At 45.4% G+C, this 23,811-nt stretch overlaps 1 protein-coding gene across 1 annotated transcript; it reads right to left on the reverse strand.

Moving 5' to 3' along the window:
• Nucleotides 1–1,834: 1,834 nt before the first annotated feature.
• MARVELD3 (MARVEL domain containing 3) lies at nt 1,835–17,343 on the reverse strand. Its single transcript, XM_036748122.1, has 3 exons — nt 16,655–17,343; nt 11,831–11,958; nt 1,835–2,488 (listed from the first exon to the last, which is right to left on the reverse strand). The coding sequence occupies exons 1-3, from the start codon at nt 17,341–17,343 to the stop codon at nt 1,851–1,853; spliced, it is 1,455 nt and encodes a 484-aa protein (XP_036604017.1). The 3' UTR covers nt 1,835–1,850.
• Between the last annotated feature and the right edge of the window lie 6,468 nt (nt 17,344–23,811).

Consider the following 23,811-nt stretch of genomic DNA (forward strand, 5'->3'; position numbering starts at 1 on the left):
CAATGGCTTCTGAAATACCTTCCAACTCGAAATTCTCTGCTCACCTCCAGTTTTGAATCTCCAACTGCCTTCTGGACACCTTGAACCGGATCTTCCTAGACATCTTAAACTCAGCATACTCAAAACGATCCATCCTTCCCCTAAACTCTTCCCCCTTTCCAAACTTGTCATCATCCTCCCAGTCGCCCAGACTCAAAACCTAGGAGTCATCCTAGACTCATTATATCTCACCACCTACATCTAAGCTGTTGCCAAGGCCTGTCAGCTTTGCTTCTGCAGCAAGTCTTGAATACACCACCTTACCTGACACTGCCACCCCATCTGGGCAGGTCCTCATCACCTTACACCTGGACTACTGGCTGCTGGCGATTGGCCTGCCTCAGGTCTACTCCAGACCATCTCTGCATAAAGTTCTTCGTAACCTACTCCCTCCTTGCTACCTTTCCAGTCATCCACCTTACCCTTTAGACTAATGACAGTGGCCCTGGCTATACACGAAAGAGTCCATCACTGAGCTCTGGGCATTTTCTCTGGTCATCCCCCATGCCTGAAATGTTCTCCCTCATCTTCATCTGCTGGCTTCCTTCAAATCCTACCTAAAACTTCACCTTCTATAGGAAATCTTTCCCAGTCCTTAATTCTGGTAACTTCCCTGTTTACCTGGTGCTTAATAAATGCTTATCGACTGTGATTTTATAAAGGCTTAATTTCAGGATTCACTGTTAGTGATCTCGTTAAAGGGGAATAGTCATTAGTGTAAGGTGAGGTGATAATACTAACCCTTCAGTGGATGAAAAGAGAGTTGGGAATGTAGAATATTTCCAAGAGAACTTTTACCTGTTTTAGGAAAGACTATTCTATTGCAAGTTCCTCACTTAAGGAGTGGGAGCACTTTATATGTATGTAATAGCCCTTACTCCCTAACATAGGAAGCTTAATTCATGCCGAAGGAAGCACGGCAAAGTGGAAAGAGTGTAGGATTTGGAGTTAGGGAATGCAGGTTGAAATCCTGCTTCCGCTAATTTACAGACCATGTAACTAACTTTAAGACAATTTATTTCTCTAGGTCTTTGCTGCCTAATCTATGAAATGGAAGGATTAGAATGTTGTTCAGTCATGTCTGACTCTTGGCCCCGTTTGGAGTTTTCTTGGCAAAGAAAGTGGTCTGCCATTACCTACTCCAGCTCACTTTACAGATGAGGAAACTGAGACAAACAGGACGTACCCAGAGTCCACATCTAGAGAGGCCTGATTTGAACTCAGGAAAATGAGTCTTCCTAACTCCAGGCCCAGAATTCTAACCACTGCACCACCTATGGTACAATGAGCCAGGCTATGAACCTGAATGGAATTGCCCTTTGGGGAATGAATCAGAAAACTGACTTAATGGTCTATGTATTCTGAGGCAAATATAGGTCCTTTAGTATCTTAAATAGTTGGATTAACGATTTGTAGTTGTCTTTATGTAACACAGGACTTAGCTCTTGCTGAGATGGTTTATATTCTAGGGCCTGACTAGGTTGGTCAGCATTGGAGTGGAAGACTAGCAAGCCCACCCTAATGCATTTATAGGAGTAACTATGCCATGGCCAACTTTCTGATGTGTAATCTGGAAGTCTGTGATTTTCCCCCAGCAATTATTCATCTGTCAATCAACCCATCAGTATTTATTGAGCACCCTTCACAACTGGTACCTTAAAAAGGAACATTTATACGTAATCAAGTAAATATGTCAAAAATTGCAACTCTGTGTGATTTTAAATGGGAAGTAATATTTGGATGAAATTATATAGGCGGTTGAGACCTGGGGGCTTGGGCTGGGGGGAGGGGTGCAGGGTAAGAGGAGACTCTCACAAAGTCCCTGACCCCCAGTATCCTGATGGACCACTGTAGGTGCTGTGCGGCTTTCTGCTGTCCTCAGGATGCTGCTGCTGCTGTCTGTAACTCCGAATGGCCAACACGACACTAGCTCCATAAGTGATCACCAGAAGACAAGCAAAGGTGGCAGCTGCCCCGTCGGTGCCTGCCAGCTGACAATTCATCCAGGTGAGCCCATTGCGAGCATACAGCCTCTCCCGATTTTTGCAGGTATCGGTGGCGTTGATGCGTAGAGCTGCGTGAAGGAAGATGCCGGTACCTACGCAATAGCCGACTGCTGCCAGGAGGCTGAAGACAGCTTCCACAAGCAGCCACTTCCTAGGCAGCTTCTCAGGGCTCTTGGCTCCTCGGACTAAAACTCCCATGGTGAGGACCCCAAGGCCTAGGGAGACGGCCAAGCCACCGTACACAAGTGGTGCTCGCAGGATCGTATACTGCTGGTCCAGCTGTCGAACCTGCTCCAGTTCCGTCCCTTCAAAGGGAGAGTAATAGCTGTTACCAAGGCCACTGCTTGCAAAGCTGGCACTGAAACCAGCCAGGACAAAGTAGGAGGCCACGATGCAAATGAGAACCATTCCATTCAATATCACTTCCACTATCTGTAACACACCTGGGATGAGAAAAATGCAGTCCTTAATAAACCAGTTAGTCACTAAGGAAAAGCTGTACTCTAGGGAATAACAGAAGTATTAGAATCAGGGGCAAGAGCTCACCATCTTCTGGTACCCTTGGCTGCTGGCATTCATGTTTCTCACAACCACGGGTAAGCACCAAGAGCTGGTATAATTAATGTAATTAAAAATGCCTGAGGCAGGGGGAGCTTTCAGAGGCTGCTGCTAAACAGAGGCCCTCTGACTTCCAAGGAGGTCTGCAGGTAAAGATTTTTCTCTTCAGCAAGCATTTACACAGCATGTACTATGTGCCCAGCACTGTTTTAGATGCTGAAGATACAGATGACAGCCCCTGCCCCCAAGAATTCCATGTTCTAATGGGGGGGGGGGTGTGGAGGGCAGGGGCAGGAAATTAACAGTAATGCACTTATACAAACTCAGTTCTTCCTGACTCCCAAGTCCATTACTTTCCCAAGTCCATTACATTCACTACTACATCTAGGTGTCTATACAAAAATGATATGCAAATAATTTCGAAGGTGGAGGACCACAGGAGTCAAGAAAGATAGGCTGCGCAAAAGAAAACCCAAAACAGGTTAATCTGTCTAGGATGCAGAGTGTGGTCAGCCCTCGGAGATACCTAGTACTTATTGAAGGGTAGGCTTGGCCTCCGGCTCAACGTACTCCCGTCCATCTGTCCATCCTTCCCTCCCTATTTGTTCAGTGAGAGTTCATGGGAAACTGAAGGAGACCTTAGCAAGAGCTTGAATTCCTGGGGGGAGGAAAAGACCAACCCACGGACCCATTTTTATCCAGACACTGAGAATTAGCCTGGGTTCTTATACCATCAGGCCCTACCAGTATGTCTTACCTACTCATATGGTAGCTGTTCCTCACAAAAAAGATACCCCACCACCTGCCTCTGCACCTTTTGGCAAATTTTTGAGTAGGAAGACTTTTTAATGTAAAAAATAAATTCACAGACTCTACCTTGTGGTGTACCGTTATTATAGGGACCATATAGAACTGTAAGGAGTACTTATGGAGTCTAATCTTTTCATTTGACAGATGAGACTTTAAGTGGCGTGTTTGACCTCACACAGCTAGTAAATAGGTAACAAGCCTGGAATTCAAACCCACATCCACAGACCCCAAGTCTAGTTCTCTTCCTGCTATAAACAACCACCACCTTCATAACTACCGACTGAAAAAGATATATGATCACAAAAAACTACTATCTATTCAGTAACACTGTTACCAACCAATAGCATCTACACATACTTACAGACCAGTAATACATATGTGTGTGTGATGCAGTCAGTGTACAGAGGATAGATTTGCTGAATTATTCATATTTGATAGCTGAACAAAAATTTTAAAAAATGATAATGCTGGGGTTCAAATATGGATCTGTGGATTCCTCTCTGTGATGCCCCCAGATTCAAGTCCAGAACCAAAAATGAATGACTATAAATTATCAGCCGTGACAGAGAACTGTTTCCCAGAAAGACACTACAGAATATGGTCACCTAAAAGCCACTGGCATTCACTCACAGAACTTTCCTAACCTTATTAAATGACACAAATTCACTGTCCTGAACCACATGTGGTATCAATTTTGGAGCAATAACCGTGCTATCTTATCTGGAGAAACTGAGATCAAATCTTCTCTCTGATCTGTTAACTGGATGATCTAGTCAAGCGACTCACTTAACCTCCCTAAGTCTCAGCCTTCGTATTTATAAAATGTAAAACCTAAATGGCCACTAAAACACCATGCAGCTCTGAAGCTACACTCCTGAGTCTTCCTTCTATATTTTCCCTTTTCCTTGTCTCGTTAAATGGAGCAGGCAAAGGGCGTATCGCTACAGAACAAAAACAACCTAAGCCTTTCTGAGCCCAAAGTAGTAGGAATCAACCCAACTTTCAAGTAGACCCCAAAATGGGATGATTCCCCAATACCAACTCAATGGATTTCAGTGACATTATAGGTTAGTACAGCAACAGTAAAGGGGCTCAGCTCATTTGGTACTCAAAGTCCACCTCATGGGAGACTGGATTCCTGTAACCACCCCTACCACTCCCGGTAGTCATCCAGCTAAACCCCACCCTGCCTAACTTTCAAGATGAACCGACCCTGAACATACCCCTGGTTGAAAGGAGGAGCATATACCTGAAGGAAAAGAGGAGGACTTGCTTTAATAACTTTGAGGGGCTAGAATAAAAAGATAAGTTGAGATCCTGTTGTCGCATTGATGCTTCTTCCATGGCTGTTCATTTAATGAGGTGCCTTCTTTTTACATTTGTTGTCATTTGGTTGTTTTTCAATTGTGTCTGACTCTTCATGAAGCCATTTGGCACTTTCTTGGCAGAGATACTGGAGGGGTTTGCCATTTCCTTCTCCGGCTCATTTTACAGATGAGGAAGCTGAGTTCAGTGACTTGCCCCAGGGTCACACAGCTAATAAGTATCTGAGGCTGGATTTGAACTTAGGAAGATGAGTCTTCCTGGCTCCAGGCCTGGCGCTCTGTGCACTATGGCGCCACCTAGCGGCCCATCCTTTTACATACCCTGTTCCCCAAAAAGGTGCATTAATCCGGTTCTATTTTTTAACAGATTTCTTGGCAGTGTACCATTGAAGGAATTCTACTGAGTCTCTCTGTTAAATGAAGAGTGTGCCAGCCTGACCCGAATTTATATTTTGTGCAAATCTGGATTTTTAATTATTGAATTTGCTTAGAACAAACTTGTACCAAGAATGAGACTTAAGGTACAGCAAGGTCACAGAATCACTTTGGATCAAAGGAGGCTTTGGTTTGGACTTTTCCTGCAGTGAAGCAACGATGAGTTGTTCCTGAATTTCTGACTTCACCCTAAGCTTCTCACATAATGGCACACTCATGGGGAAATGCGGTGGTTAGTCCTCCCAATTGAAAGGCAATGTTGGCTCATTAACACTAGCTGGAAACTGGGAATGAATGGCTCCTGGGATTAATTTGTTTGCATTTCAATTTGTTTGCAGTCCAAGGGGCCTCTCTCCAAATCCCACTCCCAGTCTCCAGCTTCAGTTATTCCACTACAAGTTATCTGTTTTTACTAATTAAGGATGTAAGGAGATACAGGAGAGTTATGCCGGGGGTGGGGAGGCAGCTGGGAATTCTTGGTTCCTCTACTTACAGGCTTTATTTGTAACAAATAAGGTACAACTGTCCCAATGTATCTGGCTTCTATTGAACACAAAGCTGGCTAAGTTCAGAGAAACCCCCCAAGTATTGCATATCATTGTAGCTCAGACCTTTCTGCAGGTCTTGGTTTGCAATTATTTCTCAGGAAATTTTCCCAAGGAAAGCAAATTCAAAGTTTGTTCCATTCTCGTCTGTGCACCAGTCCCACCATGGGAAGGCTGTATTCCCACCCATCCATGGACAGCTTGTTCCAAAATCAAGTGAAGAGGTTTTTGAGATCTGGCAGCGGCTGATGAAAGACTATAATTCATAGGCTTCTGTTGGCTTCTCTTCAGGCTTTCTGACTCTTCTGTATGCCCTGAAGGCTAGAACAGCCCCGAAGGCAAAGACAATGATGCCAATGGCAGCAAAAAGTCCAGCCCCTATGTCTCCACCGTGGAAGCTACAAGTAAAACCACTGTACCCTTTGCTCTGGTACAAGGTCTCCCTCTCTTTACACACAGGAGAGCCGTAGGCAGCCGAGAGGTGGTGGAAATAGAAATACAAAGCAGGGATGTAGCTGCCAGCGATGAGCACATCCAAAATGGCTTCAATCACCAGCCACAACGGGCAATGCCACGGGACCCGAAGGACACCCAGGAGAATCAGGAGGCAGGAGAAGGCCATGAGGCCCCCTCCATAGGCCATCGCTGCTGTCACCGTGGGCAGCTTGAGATGGTAGAACTGGATGTCCAACTCTTGGGCTTTCTCGCCATCGGGACCATCAAAACCACTAAAGGCTCCTCCATACTGGTAGTAGTAAATGCCCCCAAGGCTGGTGATGCCCGTGTAGCCCCCAGTTGAGTTGTAAGACACAGAGCTACAGGCCAGAATCAGCAAGTTCAGCAGAACCTTCACCAGTTGGCAGCAGGCTGCAAAGATCAAGAAGTGGAAGGATGGGTTACGTTCTGGATGAGGCTTCTCTTCCAACATGGAGGTCACCTCCCCCACTGCATGCAGCTCACACCACCGCCTTTGTATCCACCTCCCCCATGAAAGCCCAGGGCAGCCAAAGGTTCCTCAGGAGCAGCTGATGATGAAGATGCAAAGTAGTGAGTCCACAAACAGGAAGATGTGAGGCATTTTTAAGGGGTTGGTCTTAAAAGAAAGCTCTTTCCGAAGGATCAAAAAGACTTGGGGCCCATAAGAAGTTCAGGAGGATTGATGAGCCACCTCTCCCAATGAGAAGAAACCCACATATCTATGTGGGAAAGCAGAAGGTGCTGGCATTTTTAGAAGAGAAGGAAGAAAAAGTCAATCTCCTATTTCTACGTGTTATGGCTCCAGTGAAAATATATGCCCACTGCTGCCTGGCCAGCTTAGCCACAGTTTGACAACCACGATCTGCCCAAGTCGAGAGAAAAATCTTAATGTGCATTTAAAAAATAATGCAGCTTTAAAAAAAATGCTGTTAATAATAAAAAAACCTCATTTTAACTAAAAACATGAATACTTTTATTTGCTATTTTGTTTCCAGACACAACTCTAAAATAGGTTTTTGTTTTTCTGCCTAATCACATTTGTGTATATACGCATAGATGTGTATGTATGTTTGTGTGAACTGTGTATACATATGTATGTATATGTGTGTGTATGTGTTGTATATGTGTATAGATAGATACTGTAACCTTACTTGTCTGATCTCCAGTCCTCCCAATCAATCTTGTTTAAGGAAGGATATTTTAGGGACATACTCAGAGTATGTTCATTACTTTCTCTGGAAAGGTCTCCATGTGCTACTTAACTGAGATGTGTCTCTATATCCCTCTTCCATGCAGGACAATGAGCCTCTCTAGAATCTTTCTAGATCCTCCCACACCTACAGTTGCATTTGGTTCTGATCCACCCAGACTGGAGATTGTTATCACTCACATGTACACAGCCCTTTAAGGCTTAGCAATTACTTTCCTCACAATTTTGAGATGTAGGTAGTAATGATAACTTGCTTTAAGGTTGACCATAGGTTCTCATTCGATCTTCCCAACAACCCCCCATTATCCAGAGGGGGGAAAAATGTGACTTGTCCAGGGTCATTCAGCTAATAAGAATTTGAGATAGGATTTGAACTCAGGTTTTCCTGTCTCAAAGTCCAGCATATTATCAAGCAACTACTTCATCCTGCTGCCTCCAATATCATCCTGATTTTACAGATTAAGACCAGATTGCCAATAGTACCACAGTTGAAAGTTTTGAACCAAAGTCTCTTGACTTGAATCTACGATTCTTTTTACCAGGCCACGGCTATTATATATGCCTTAGCCATGACATACTTCCTTCCTAAGTACAATATCCATTCACTAACCTTACCCGTCTGGTTTTTAACCCTGTAAATTGTTCACCTTCAGAAGCTTCAAGGCCAATTAACCACTTGGACAATGGCCCTCTCTACATTGTAAGACTGGGGAAAAAAGTAAGTGCTTGAATCAATGGTGGCCCTAGACCCTAGAATCAAAGAAGAGCTACTCCTCTCTAGAACAAGTTTCCAAGGCAAGGAAGGATTCCATTGGCAGATACCTCTGTGGAGACTGGAGGGTGGGGGGTGGGGTTTAGTTCATAACATCTGTGGTAGGGGCAATAGGAAATGTAGGGGGTCAAAATTTTATGTTCTTGCCACCAATGCCATTGACCTAATAAGAAAAACATTGGAAGGAGGGCAAAACTGGCAATCCTAAGGAAGTGGGTCATTTTATATACAGTTCCTTTCATTGACTGAATCCCTCAACCTCATTTAATATTAATGATTCAAATGACCCTTAATTTTGGTCATGTCACCAGAGATTTCACAACCTACAGCACTACAATATTGGAGCATCTGGATAAATGGAAGGAAATAAAATGAGGAGGAGTGCAGGTTTGAGGCTGGAATGATGTCTTTGGGATGGATGCAAGCCTGGTATATTTCACCACTTGATACCATTGACAATGGGGAGCCGGTTATTACAAAAGCAGGGACTCCTACCTCCTGCAGCCTTCTAAGGCAAGGCTTGGTTCATGTCAGAATTCCCTCCTCAAATTTCAATTAAGAAAAAAAAAATGCTTCAAACCCTAAGTTTCAAGGAAATGTTTGTTGCTCAGGCCTGGAGGACAGTAACCTATCTCTTTGTGACTCCCTATCCCCCTCATCCTAATGGTTCAAATCTTTCATCCTCCTCAGTGAACCTCTCCCAATCCCTTTCACTTACGAGATCAAGACCTTCCCTGGTGCTCTCTCTCACTTTCCCCTCCTTTCTACCTCAAAGCTACCCTGTAGTTTGACCTACTTTTAATCAGTCCCACCTCTGAGGAAGACATATCCAGGAGTGTCAGCTCAACTCAGCCAGCAGATTGTTAAATTTTCAGTGCGAGCTTGGTAAATGCTACATATCAGGGCCTGATTTATTGTTTTTTTGATTGTGTAGACTTGGAAAAGTGATGAAAAAATATTGATAATGCAGAATTAAACTTTGATGTGTATTGTGCAAACATTTTCCCCCAGTGGAGAGTGAATTGTTAAACATCTACCAACATACTTGTGGACACATCCCTTCCTCACTGCCAAAGCTAATTCTTACAACCAATTCCATTTCCTTCTATTCTTCTGAGATATTCACCTTCCCCTTCCTCTTGCATCTTCAGTCTCTCCCCTCTCATGGTTCTTTACCCTCAGTCCACCTGTCTGGACCAGACTAATCGCCGCTTCCTGTGTACACCTTCATTTAAGAGCCTTCTTGAATAACTCATGCTCTGCTCCTCCAGCTAAGAACACTCCTCTCATCTCCAAGTCTTTGCCGTAAAATACCAATTCACTCAATTAGCAGGGCGCCTAGCACAAAGTGGGGGCTTAATGAATACTTGCTGATCCGACTTGACTCTTCGGGTCCAGCTGCTTAAGAAACATTGATGTTTATAATGTTTGGGGGTCTGCAGGCAAACATGGGGTGTGGGCTTCAAATATCCTGAAAAATTGCTTCAAGTCTCTATTAACTTTGTAGAGATAAATATAGCCCAAGATGTGGCTACCTCCTTAGGAAGTGGTACTATGTGGTACAGTGGGTGGTATTGGACTTGGAGGTAGCAAGACCTGAGTTTGAATCCTGACTATCTGTGTGACCCAGGGCAAATCACTTAGCTTCTCTCAGTCTCAGTTTCCTTATCTGTCGAATGAAGGGATTAGATGCTTCCGGAAGACCGAAGATAAAGAATGCTACCAATGACCTGACAGAGATGATGGACCGATAGGTAGGACTAGACACACATTTTTGGACATAGTCAATATGGACACTTGTTTTGCTCGACAATACATATTTGTTACAAAGATTTTGTTTTTCTTTCTTTTTTTCCTAATGGTTGAAGAAAAAAATAAGTGCTTGATAATTGAAAAAAATTATTTAAAAATGAAGGGGTTGGATTCAATGACCTCTCAGATCTCTTGAGATCTTTGATCTATGATACTACGAAGTTAGTGAAGTCTCTGGTCCTCCCACATTCGCTGAAGGAGATTATTTAATCAATAAAGAATTTAGTCAAGAAAGACCAGTTCTCAGCCTGGGATAAAGAAACGGATGGTAACCTTTGCCCAGACATTACTGTAGACCTGGGGACAACCTACTGGAGTTTTCTTTGTAGCGGTGGTTACTATCATTCTGTTGTATCTCTGCTGAGCTCTGGGTGACCAAGGTTCTTTATATTCCTCAGCTTGTTAGCTTCTTCTAGTTATGCCTGCCCCCTTTCTCTGCTTTCCCCTCCCCTCCCCACCCCGCCCCACCTCAGAGAGAAACCTCATCTCTAAACTCAAAACCAAAGATAAGCCAGGTATACGCTGACTCTAACGTTCAGTTTACAGTACAGAATCTGAGCCCTTCTCATTTCCCACGGCAAAATGAGTCAGAGTAGAGGAAAAAACCCTTCACTCTTTTTACCCTGTCATGACTCTTTTCCCGGTATTTACATCAGAAAAGTCAACAAAGCCAGCCTTCTCTGGATTTTCCTCAGCCTGTCTTTGTCTCTGAAACCAAGGGGGAGTGCCTGTAACTGAATCCCACTTATGAAAGGTTTTATAATCTTATAATGGCCACACTGCTTCATTTCTAGGCGTGAGCACCGTGTTTACCTCTTTCTTTCCCCTCAAGCAGCAAACATTCACCTCCCGTGCCCAGTTCCAAGGCTTGGCAAAATCAGCCCAGACGGTGTCTTGTCTAAGTCATACGATCTCAGAGCTCTCCTGCCAAACCAGATTTTCCACATTGTGTGCAGGGTCAGAAACTCTACCAGAAACTGCCTGGTGGTTTCTGCACTCACTGCAGTGGAAAGGCATTTCAGTGACCAAGATGGTACTGAGACCAGTGAAATCACAGATCATGTCCCCATCCTATCAAATGATCAGTGAATCGATTTCCCCGACTCTTTCAAATGAGGCTCTGAGCACATTCTGGCCACAATAGGACCTATAGGTGATATACAGTGGATGGTGTTGGACTGTTGGAATCCTGCCTTAGGGACTTACCTTTTTCCTTGTTAGCTTGACCTGGACTCCCAGAGCTCTGAGCCAGAAATGCCAACAGCCTAGTTCTCTAATAACTGCTATTTATGGAGTGGGCTGGAAGGTTTGCAGAGTGCTTTGCATGGGTCTTAATTTAATCCTCAACAACCTATGGGGCCAGTGCTGCACTGGCTATAGTATCTGCCTTTTATAGATAGGGACACTGAGGCTCAGAGAGGTGGTAATTTGCCCAGGGTCACACAGCTAATAAGTGTCTGAAGCAGGATGTGAACTCAGGTCTTCCTGACTCTAAATCCAAAGCTCTGTTCACTATCACACGCTGCAATTTAAGTGAGGAGTTGGGGGATATGCCTGGCACATAGTAGGTACTTTAACAAACACGTACTATTTTGAACTCCTGGCCATTGTTTTTGGAGAAAAGTGCCACCTCCCTCCACCCTCCTCCCAAACGCTGCCAAGACCTTTCTGGCATTCTTTCACTAGAACATTTGTCTCACTCAGGGTATGGCAACCAAGCTCTCGGGAAGCGAAATACAAGACCGGCCGAATTTCTATTTCCCGGGCCCAGCAACATCCTCCCACCCCGCTGTGGTCCCCTTCCCTAACTCCAAACCAGGTAACCCGGTGTAACATCTCACCTCTCCCAGTGCACAGGTATCTGCATTTGTGGCAGTCCAGGAGGCCGGAAGACTCAGACTGGTAGTATTCAACCTCTTCCAAACCAGGCCTTGGGCTAAAGGGCAGAGATCTCCCTGAAGGGTAGTCACTGCAACAAAAAATGGCAGTTAAAAAGAGAAAGGCCCAGGTTCGAATATAAAACTCTCCTCCAGGCACCACCCAAAGTACCAGGAATAGAAGTAACAAGGAAGTAACCCTGAGAAGCAATGAGCTGAGAAATGCTAACTTGATGAAGCCAAGCCCCTTTCCCCCTCACAGAGGCCTGACAGTCCAAGGACTCTAAGTCCTACTTAGATTTGCAAGTTCTACACTGTCTATCACGCTTTGTCCTTTCTGGGCTCTCTTCTCTTTCTACACCAGGGGTTCTTAACCATTTTTGTGTGTTAAGGGCTCCATTGGCAGTCTTGGGCCCCTTCCCAGAATAAAGTTTTAAAGTGCATAAAATATAGTATTGCCAATTTATTTGTTGTCATTTAGTCATTTTTCAGTTAAGACCAACTCTTTGTAACCCCATTTGGGATTTTTGTGGCAAAGATACTAGAGTGGTTTGTCATTTCCTTCTCCAACTCATGTTACAGATGAGGAAACTGAGGCAAACAGGGTGAAGTGACTTATCCAGGGTCACAAAATGAGAGTATCTGAGGCCACATTTGAACTCCATTCACTGAGCCACCTAGCTTCTAGCTTAGCACATAGTAGGCACTTAATAAATGTTTGTTAACTTGAAGCCTCTCCCAAATTCCTGGACTGTTAGTATACTCCCTTGTATTGATTTGGTATATTATATCTGTATGTATTTATCTGCATTTTATCTCTTTGTATCCTCAACACTTAGCACAGTGCCTGGCACATAGTAGGCACTTAATACTTACTGACATCTGTATTTTGCTTCTTTGTATCCCCAGCACTTAGCAGTGCCCGACACATAGTAGGCACTTAATAAATGCTTATTGACATAGATTGATAGATGTTCATGTCTCCCCCATTAGAATGTCTTTGTATCACCAGTGTTTAGCACATAGTAGCACTTAACAAATGCTTATTAATAAGTAGCTTTTATCTGGCTTTACAAAGCACTTTCCATGTTCTCTTATAAGATCTTCATCACAACCAGTGAGGTAAATATAATTATCCCCATTTGATAATTAATTACCTGTCAGCTAATGACTGATTGGCTCAGGTTGGCCAAACAGCAAATGTAGATGAAAGTTAAATCTGTTTCAGGAACAAAACTCTTCCCAAGAGGGTGTGGAAGGTCAGGCAGGGACACCAGGTGGGGAAGGAATTTAAATGAGAAAGAACTAGTCCCAGATAAAAGTCTCCTCCTCCCCCCAGCCCGGAATGGAGAACAAAGATGTTTCCAAGGATTAAGTCAAGGCTGGATTGAAATGAATATATACATACAATGTTAGAACAGAAAGGGACTTCATCTGGAAAGAGACTTCATCTAGACCAGGACCTTCAATTTACAGAAGACAGCCTAGAATGCTGTGTTCTAACTGGCTGCTGCTTTCTAGAACCTGGTTGGAGGCAAAGAGATCTAGTTCTCTCCGTAATAGATGGGGGAATAATTTTGTTTCCAGAGAGTTGAAAATATTCCTATTCCTCCCTCTCCTTTAGCAGAATGTAAGTCAGGTGACAGATTGGAACTACTTCTGATCAGAGCTCTGATCTAGCAGAAACCAGGCCTCAGGTGGGCCGAGTGAAAGGTCAGAGGCTTAAATGAGCCATTTGAGGATGGCATGACCAAGGCACTCAGGGGCTTGTAGCTGGCCACTGAAGAGCCTGGGAGGAGATTCGAAGGGAAAACCAATAAAAGGACTGGGGTCCATCTGAGTCCTCTGTACTCTGTTCAGGGCACCTGCCCATTTATTCGGATTGAATAAATGTAAAACATAATCTTTTCTCATGAGAAAGCAATAAAATTCCTTTTTGCCTTCTCTCAAGAACAGTCTCTGTCTATTTTTAATGTGAGTAGTGGTCTCTGAGCCACACATCTCTAATCTCCTTGATTTAGAGGTCTGGGGTTTCAGCTAAAGATATGGCCCAATTCCTCTGTAACCCAACAGACATCTGGGTAAGTCCTCTAAACTTCAGCTGACTCCCCTACTGCTCGGTTGGTTGGCCTGTGGAATGCTACTGACTTTGGGCAGCTGCTGTCACACTCCACCCAGAAGAAATCTGGCCTTCTCAAAATTAATTAGTTCTAGCCAAGTTAACATTTTTTCTCCCTGCCCCTCTATCTTTGGCCAAGGTGTTCTAATCAATCAATAATTAATTAAGAATTAATTACCAAATGGGATTAATAATGTTTAAGAAAAAAAATCTGAACATGGGCAGCTCAAGACACCGTAAACATTTGAGCTTCAAGTATTCGGGTCCTCACACACTCTAACCTTTTCCAAGCTAGCCCACTAACTTCGAGGCACCCCTCACAAACATTCCTTTGGGAATAACTCTTTGGAAAACACTAGCTGGATGCTTGGGGACACCGCACAAACCCCAGAGCACTCCCCCCACACACAGCCACCTACTTTTAACTTTTATCCAGGGCCCCAAAGGACTCAGTCTCCCAGCAGTAGAGAATTACAAAGGAAGGTTGTTTATTGGGCTCTACAAGCCCCAGATTACTGTATTTGCAATGCAAAGTTGCTTAAGGTGGGAGGCAATGGCTAAAACTGGGCCAAGTTAAGTGGTAAGGGGTGGGGGGAGGGGGGACGAGACCTCATCCGGGTAGCAAAGCAGCACACCTTTCCACAGATTGGAGCAAGTGTGAGATGGTGCAATACAGTTTATCCAAAGCATAGATGCCTTCCTCACCGCTGCCCTCCAGGTTTCCTAAGCTTCCTTCAAAACTCAACATGGATTCTTGCCTCCTCCCCTTCATCTCCTGTTGGGTCTCTCTCCTCCCACAATAGCACTCCTGATCTCTCCTCCAGCTCCCTGGTCCCAAGCTCCCTAACCTTCGGCAGAACTCAAATTCTTTGCGGTCAAGCACTACCAGATTTTTTGTGTAGGCTTAGTACCTTGCACATACATAGTAAGTGCTTAATAAATGCTTAATAAACGTTTTTGTTGTTGAGTCGTTTCAGTCATGTCCAACTCTCCATGTCCCCATTTGGAGTATTCTTGGCAAAGATACTGGAGTGGTTTGCCATTTCCTTCTCCAGCTCATTTTACAGATGAGGAAACTGAGGCAAACAGGGTGAAGTGATTTGCCCAGTCACACAGCTATTAAAAGTTTGAGGCTAGATTTGAACTTGAGACTCCTGGCCTGTAACTCCATCCACTAAGCCAAGTATATGACTGTTTAATAATAACATACCACCTTCCTTGCTTGGTAATAAGCACCAGAACTGGAAGGAGAGGAATGGGGTCTGGCGCAGGGTTGGGCTGCCAATAAAGATTTAATATTAGGTAGAAAGGAGGTAAACCCACCTTAGACAGAAGGGGAAAGAAGATAAGGGTCTCCTCCTGTTGGGGAAAATGACAGGTTTATGCTTTTCCCCAGATATTCAAAATCCTTTTACCTTTCTCCCCTCTTAGAGATTGATGGAATTATAAGTGTGGAAGCTCAGAGACATACATTCAGTATCAGTCAGAGGGTGTTCACAACGACTAGAAAACTGACCCCTAAAAGGCCCTGCAGAAACTCTCTCTCTCAAGGGGTCCACCTAAAATTCTACCATTACAAAGTCATTCCTTTGGGTTTAAACCATTACCTCTTTACCACATTACCACATTAACTCATGTTAAAGGATTAACATATTTTTTGAGGTCTGAGAAAGAGGAGTCAGGAGCAGCGGTGAGGATGATTGTGGAACAATTTTGGCACAGTTGAGGGTTTTTTTCCCATCAAAGAGCTACTAGGCCCTGGGGGGTCATCGCCAGTCATCCAGACCCACATCTTCCTACTGGACTGCTAAGACTCTGGAAGAGGGAGCTCATCCTCACTTAAATCCAATTCACTTGCAAGTCAAGGCATCACCTCCTGAGGTCATTGGTCCTTTTCTAGAAGGTAAGACAAACAACAACACCAGGCCCTGGCAGAATCTAGGGGTAGGGTTAGGCTACCAATAATATAGGATGTTTTCAGACGGAAAGGAAACTGGATCGAAGGTCTGGTGTCAAGAATTGGCTGCAAGTGGGCAGACTAATCATTCAACAAGCAATTACTAATAAGTTGTGCCTGACTCTGTGCCAGGCACAGTACAGTGTACAGAGCTAGGTTAAAAAAAAAAAAGCAAAAGCAGTTTTGCTCGTTTGGGAAAATCAGAGCGTGGGTAGTAGATTTTCAAATCAATTCAACGAATACTTATCATTAAAGACCTACTGTGTGCAAAGCTCGGTCCTTTTTGCAAAGGCAAAAAGCTGGTCTAGGTGCTGGCCAACTGGCCTATTCCCGGTTCCTTAAACTTAATGCCCCTCATCCCCTTGGTCGGAATTCCCTCCCCCCTGAACTTCTCAGAAGATGTAACTTCACCTTCCAAATTCAGGTACCACCTCCTAGGAAAGCCAGCAAACACTTCCTGATGAAGAAGCAACAACCAGTTACCTCTAAAACCTGTTACTCCCGGGATTGGGGCCAAGTGCCCCTTGGGTGGGGCCAAATGCTCCCAAGGTATCATCGTATCATCCCAATTCAGGTGCCCCCCACCTTACGGAGGGCCAAGAGGACAACTTGGGATCCTGATGGGGGCTGGAGGGAGGTGCTAAAAGGGGTTCCTTTTTTCCTGCCCTCAGACCCGAGGGGCTCCCCAACTGTTACCACAGTCTCTGCTCACCTTTCCGACCGTCCGAAACCGGTCCTCCTCTGAGACCAGGGATCTTGTGTTTCCCCCAGGGCAGTCCAGGGAGGAGGGGCTCTGTCCCGGGGCTGCTCCCAAACTACGTCCTGAGTCCTGCTTTGCAGGGATTTTTCTCGAACCCTTTGTCCATTCGAGCGGGGGTGCTCCCAGTCCTGTCTGCCCAGACGGGGGTCTCGCTCGTTCCGCCTGTCCCCATCTCGGTCTCCCCGCCTGTCCCAGTCTCTGTTCTCCCTCCAGTCCCGGTCTCTGTCCCCCCTTCTGTCTGGATCTCGGTCCCTTTGCCTGTCCCCAACTCGGTCGCCCCGCCTATCCCGGTCTGGGTCTCTAGGTCTGTCCCCGTCTTGGTCCCGCCGTCTGTGTCTGTTCCGCTGTCTCTCCGGGTCGTGATCTCTGTTCCGCTGTCTCTCCGCTCCGTGATCTCTGTCTCGCTGTCTCTCCGGCTCGTGATCCCTGTCCCGCTGTCTCTCGGCGACGAGATCTCTGTCTCGCTGTCTCTCCGGGTCGTGATCTCTGTTCCGCTGTCTTTCCTGGCCATGATCTCTGTCCCTCTGTCTCTCCGCGCCGTGATCTCTATCCCTTTGTCTCTCCAGGCCGTGGTCTCGGTCCTTCGGTCTGTCCCGGGGACGGGAATCCCGGGAATCCCGAGCCTCCGGCGCCTCTTCCATTTCCTAAGGCCTGGACCCTGCCCTGGGGGCTACCGAAGGAAATCCCGAACCAGAAGTTTCCTGCACAGGTGCCCCAGCCTAGAGGGGCAGGGCGGGGCGGGCCACCAGGTTGGCCCGGGCTCCCTGAGCTCTCACCTGGGCGCAGGCGCACAGTGGCTTCCCCAGTAGGGGCCTGGCTTGGGGCTCCCAGTCGGGCCAGAGCACAGCAGCCCATCCCTCTCCTGGGCTTGGCCGGGATTGGGAGCCTGCAGTGGCCAGACCTAGCTCGGGGGTGGGAGGTGGGGGTGGGCTTTTGGCCCCGAGCCTCCTAGCTTCCGCCTGGTAAAACGAAGTCACAAAGTCATTTCCTTGGACTCTACCGGTGAATTGGATGGATAATTGTGAAGACTTCACGGGGTATGTCTAAGGCAGTAGGAGAGGTTTGGGATTTGGCCTTGGGATTCTGGAAGGTTAGGGCCTAGAACTGCGGGCATGCCCTTCCCCCTCTCTCTCAGATGTTAGAAGATAATGAACATCCTGTGAGCTATTTGTTCTCTGTTCCAGAAAGGTCTCTCCTCCTCCCCCGCCCCCCATTTCTTCTCCTAGACTGTCAGACGCCACCCTGGCAGTTGAATTCTGATAGGGAAAACTTGAATGGACCAGATCAACCTTGGTCCCCTGTTTGGTTTTCCTGCCTAGACTGTAAGCCCACCTCCCAGCCAATGGTGAGAAGGTATAGACGTGGGTGGGAATCTTTTCATTAAGAGTATAAATTAAGGCAGGTTCCCTTTTACCTTGCCTCCTGGGTTATGGAGGTGTGCCCAAATCTTGCAAGGTTTGTAAAATAAATTTACTTTGTTTCTCCTAAAGATGTCTCTCCTATTATTTAAAAATCCTGTCCCACACACACGGGGAAGCAACCCAGACTCTGATAAAACCCCTGAATTTGGAATCAAAGGACCTACGTTCAAAGACAAATCACTGGAGCTCTCTGGACCTCAGTTTCTTTATCTGTAAAATGAAGAGGTTGGGTGAATTGATCTCTAAGGTCCTTTCCAGCCCTAAATTCTATGCCTTTAACCAGAAGTCCACATAGCCTCGTCCTCCCTAGAATTGGTTCCAGGACTGGAGGTGGGCATGGGGTGGGGTAGATAGGAAGGACCCTTCTGGCTATCATGTAGTCAGCCAAGCCTCAGGTCGGTGGGAGAGTTATAGCTATTCTTTCCTGGACCACCAAGTGCTCTTCCCATCTTAGAAGAAAAACCTTCTATGCCTCCCACTTTCCATGCATCACAGAGCCAGGACTGAGAGCCTGTACCTTGGTCATAGGCATCATTCACTACTGGCATGGCCTGCACGGGGTGGGGGAGGGGGGGAGGAGGGGACTTTTAAGAGTTGTGTATTTCTTCTACATCTGTAACAAGTTAGCTTCGGGCATTGACGTCTATAGCTTGGCTTCTGAATTGTATGCAAGAACTGTGGGAAGTGCATGATGGTTCTGCTGGTACAAGACAGTCCTAATTCATACAAGGGAAATTCTACAGAGGTCAGCTTGTTCTTGTAACAGGGAGAGCTACTTTGCCTCATTGGGGCCCACTCGTGCGTTATTGCCAGAGATAGGGTCTTTGGACTGGGAAGAGATATGGTTCTAGGGCTAGGGTCCAAGAGCAAGCACCCCATCACCCACACCAGTGGAACACTGCCCTCCAGCGGCAAACATTTGTGTGTGTGGTTTTTTGTTTTTTTTTTGTCTTTGATTCCCCAGTGCCTTGCATAATGCCTGGCACATAATAAGCTCTTTATAGATACTTGTTGAATTAAATTAAAACACAGATTTTCTTTCCTAACTCTTTCAGGGTTGAAAAGAACAAAGGCCAATTAGGAAAATTCTCTGAGTTTAATTTTCAACCAGCAAATGGAGCGGAAATGGCAGCACAGGTGAGAAAAAAACAGCCTGTTCACAGCAAGATCATGGCATGAGCTGCACTGAAGGGCGGGATTTCTCTAGATCTCACAACTGGTGCCTTTAGGTGTCTGGGAAGAAAGAAGGGGAAGAGAATTTTAGGTAGCCTTCTGGAGAGATAACATCCAGCATACGTGTACCACTGTTCCTCAACTATCTTTCCTAATGGAGCAGGGCAGCAACATAGGTAATTCAAAATGTTGTCCTTGAGTCATTTTTCAATCATGTATGACCCTTTGTGACCCTACTGGTGGTTTTCTTGACAAAAATACTGGAGTGGTTTGCCATTTCCTTTTCTAGGTCATTTTGCAGATGAGGAAACTGAGGCAAACAGGGTGAAGTGACTTGCCCAGCGTCACATAGCTAGTAAGTCTCTGAGGCCACATTTGAACTTAGGAAAATGAGTCTTCCTGACTCCAGGCTTGGTGTTCTATCCACTGCAGCGCCACCTAGTGGCCAATTCAAGGTAGCGGATAAAAATAGGATATAGGATTTTTATCAGGCTTTGGAATGTGATTCCTTTTCAGTTTTGTTTGTGTTTTGCAGCATCTTTGCTTTCTTAATTAGGTTCTGCTTAGTATTAAAATGCATTTGCTTTCCCTGGGCAAACATGATAAGGCTATTCTGAGCTCCCCTAAGAAGCTATTCAGGGATTAAGCATTTTCTACAGATGGTTATTAGTGTATAATCTGCATATAAAGAATCATTTTTACCTCTAGTTGCATTCAGGGCAGCCCTCTGCAAGCGGCAGGGATTTCCCCTCCATTTTCCATTAGGCATTAATAAAAAATGGAAGTGGGGGTAAGAAAAGTGCTTGAATAACATAAAGGACTAAGTCAGTGTTGTAAAGGGTAGCAAACTCCAGAGGGGAGGGGCTTGTATTGCATCTACGCACACACACACACACCCCACCTGCACCAGTCTGGTTGGCAAGAATTTCGGGCTGGAGACCTAAAGAAGGAAAAGCCAGGGGAGTGACCAAGGGTCCCTCCGATGACCAATTCAATTTAATAAGCATTGATTCAGCATGCCAGGCACTGTGCTAAGTGACAGGAATACAAAAAGAGGTAAAAGATAGTTCCTGCCCTCAAGGACCTTACCATCTAAAGGGGAGACAATATGCAAACAAATATATTCAAAGCAAGCTATATGCAGGGTAAATAGGAAATAATTAACAGGTAGAAGGCATTGACGTTAAGAGGGGTTGGGGAAGGCTTCCTGTAGGAGGTGGGATTTTAGTTGGGACTTAAAGGAAGCCAGGGAGGGCAGAAGTCCTGGACTAGGAGGAGGAGGCGGAGGAGGTGGAAGAGGTGGAGGAGGCGGAGGAGGCTGGGGCTGGGGCATCAGCCTGGGAGGTGTTCATGAGGTCTTCTTTCAGCTGCTGGCTCAAGTTTAAGCAGTTTCAGCATACCATTGGTCCCACCCAGTTCACCTCTGAATTCAGCATAGCAGATGGTTGAATTGCTGTAGCCCCTTCTCGACTTCTGTCTATGCTGGGCCAAATGGGTTACTTAGGACTTCAATTCTATTTGGCCTATCATGAATCCTGGCACAGACTCCAGTTTCTGGACTTTGGGTAATTGTTATTCCGGGGTTTATGGAGTGTTCAGGAGGACTAGCACCTTTGGTGTGAGGGCTTGCTGACTCTTTGGGGCTGCACATCCGCTTTTGGTGTCCACCTGATTCACCCAACTCTCACCTGTGGCTCCAAGAAGCTGTAGCATGTGTGCAACGCCACACCCCAGTAAAACCATCCTGGCAGACTGGCTAAACTACGTTGAAGGTAACTAATAGGCCTCAAACCCATTGTTGAGTTAGGGGGACGTCTACCTCAAGCCTGTGAAGACTTCCCCCAGTGCAATGGGTGGGTGAGAACAATCCGTCCCAATGGCCGTGAAGGCGGCTGATCAGGCACTGTGGTGCACTTAGTGCTTGGTCACACATCTAAGATGCCAAGGTCATCCGCTTCATCCCGGCCCATTGCCAGGCCAGTCATCTTGACTTTTGTCCTGTCCCTGGACTTTGATGGCCCTGGAAGAGAGAGTGAGGTGAGGACTTTGTGCACCTCTGTCTCACTTAAATCTAATTCGTGAGCAAGACATCACCTCATGATGCCATTGGTCTTCTTCAAAAATGAAAGACTAATAACGACAATAATAAATCTCTTCTCAGAATAGTGTTTGAAAATGTATACAACAAAATGTATAGATTTACAAAGGAAAACAGTTTTATTGAAGTACATGACACCTTTGGTCTTCTTTGAAAATGAAGGATGAGCAGCTAGGTGGCACAGCGGGTAGAACACTGGCCCCGGATTCAAGAGGACCTGAGTTCAAATCCATCCTCAGACACTTGACACTTACTAGCTGTGTGAGCCTGGGCAAGTCCCTTAATACCAATTGCAAAAAAAGAAGAAAAAAATGAAGGATGAACAACTTGCTATTCCATCTTTGTAAAACTCACAAGGCCATACTACCTCCAATACTGCCTCACCTAAAGTAGAAAAGAGTGCAGAGACAAAGAATAGAGGCCTGAGGGAGATCTGAACTCTAAAAAAGTGGGGTGAAGCATCTCTCCCTTTGTCTCTATGGCTCACAGCCCGTACCATGGAATAGAATGGCTAGTGAGAATCTCGGAGACAAAGTTCAGGTACGGTTCGTGTCTGGGATATTTCCCGCCCCCGCAAAAAAAAAAAAAAAACCCCAAACAAACCAGTGTGTAACAAGGTCCCTTCCAGAAAGGGTACTCTTTGTACAAAATAGATGTCAACAATGTTTTTTGTTTATTTTCTTCCACTGCTGAAAATGCAAAGTCATGCATTAATAAATACAGAAAAACTGAAAGTCACAAGCTATCACGATCATTATAATCTCCCAAGAGGTGAAAACAACAACAAAAAAACCTCAAACTTTGTGAGACTCCTCATCAGATATATAAGACAGTGCCCATTCATTTCAGATCTGTATTGGCTGAGAAACTCACAAGGTTGGGGTCTCTTGCCTGTTTAGGGCATACCTTGGGCTTCCTTGGACTTTTAAGCTACAGCCTCCTTCCAGCCATGTTATTGCTTTTCCTTGAAGAATCCTTACCCTGTTGTGGGTATCACCGGCTGGACAAACAGGATTGATTAGGAACTATTGACTTCTCATACTCTGGAATTTCCTCCTAGTACTAGAAAGGATCATTTCTCAGGCTGCTGCTCATTGGTCTTTCAGGGAAGAAAACAGAAAGCTGAACCAGGAAGCCAAAACCTCAGACTCTTTTGATGGGGCAAGTTACTGTTCTTTCTGTCATGTACTTAAAGCTGTCATTGCTTACCAATGGACAGTTCCTCCTGACTCTGAAATCTTAGATGAAATCCTGTTCTCTCTCCAGTGACCAGCCTGGAGATGCCTTATCATCTCACCAAGGTTCAAGGGGCCCAGAGCACATGTCCCAGAAAAAGGAACCAGTCCTGTGAGTGGTGCCTGTGTTCAGGAGCTCAGAGGATTCCATGGATCACCTGTTATACTTATAACAGGACTGAAGATTTAGAGCAGAGAAGAACTTTAGATGCCAACCAATCCAATTCTATCATTTTGTGGGTGTGGTAACTGAGGCTGAGAAGTTGGTACTTGCCTAAAATCAAATAGATGATGAGTGGCAGTGATGAGATTTGAACCCAGGTCCCTTGATTTTTTTCATTATTACCATACTCCTTCTAAATACCCCCCTCCCCCAATATATCTGTATTAAACTTTGGGTTATAATTTGTTAAGTGATGTACCTATAATCGGGCAGCTAGGTGGTGCTGTGGATAGAATGCTGGGCCTAGAGTCAGGAAGACTCCTCTTCCTGAGTTCAAATGTGGTCTCAGATAATTACTAGCTGTGTGACCCTGGGTAAATCACTTAACCCTATTTGACTCAGTTTCCTCATCTGTAAAATGAGCTAGAGAAGAAAATGGCAAACCACTCCAGCGTCTTTGCCAAGAAAACCCCAAATAGTGTCATGAAGCATTAGACACAACTAAACAACAACAAACACACCTAATTGTATAGACACCCACTTGGAATAGCATTTGCATCTGGTGATGGTGTGAATTACCATGAGCTAGCAGCAAGGTAGGGTTCAGGAGCACATAAAACTCTGCTTTTATTCCACAGAGCACCCGTGCCCTAAGTTTGAGAAATTATGTAGACATTTCCTAAGCTTCTATGGCCCCAAAGAGCGGGGATTTGGGTGGAGGTCTAGACATCTGCAGCTGGGTGTGTCTTCCCTCCAGCCATGCCAGTCTAGTTTGTCTGCCCCTGTCTTAAGGAATCAGCTCAAGCGCTGCCTCCTACACCAGAGGCAGCCTGCCTTACACAGGCATCAGTCTGAATATGGCTCCTGTTCCTAAAATTACTCAGTATTGGTAAGGAGGCTGAGCTCTGGAGAATGGCATGAGCTACGGCGTAAACACATCCCCGACTACCAGGCTTCTACTCTACAAACCACATTCACTTAAGAAGCTTGGGTGCTCTTCACAGCCTGGGAACAACCAA

This window comes from Trichosurus vulpecula, chromosome 3 (assembly GCF_011100635.1).
Source record: "Trichosurus vulpecula isolate mTriVul1 chromosome 3, mTriVul1.pri, whole genome shotgun sequence".
In the NCBI taxonomy this organism is placed as follows: domain Eukaryota; kingdom Metazoa; phylum Chordata; class Mammalia; order Diprotodontia; family Phalangeridae; genus Trichosurus; species Trichosurus vulpecula.

What these genes read in the sequence shown, in the direction of transcription:
- MARVELD3 (XM_036748122.1), bottom strand. Translation starts at nt 17,343, where the DNA reads ATGGAAGAGGCGCCGGAGGCTCGGGATTCCCGGGATTCCCGTCCCCGG. An exon ending in GGTTTCGGACGGTCGGAAAG is followed by an intron (nt 11,959 to 16,654) that starts GTGAGCAGAGAC and finishes TTTTTGTTGCAG; the next exon opens with TGACTACCCTTCAGGGAGAT. An exon ending in ATACCTGTGCACTGGGAGAG is followed by an intron (nt 2,489 to 11,830) that starts GTGAGATGTTAC and finishes TTCTCATCCCAG; the next exon opens with GTGTGTTACAGATAGTGGAA.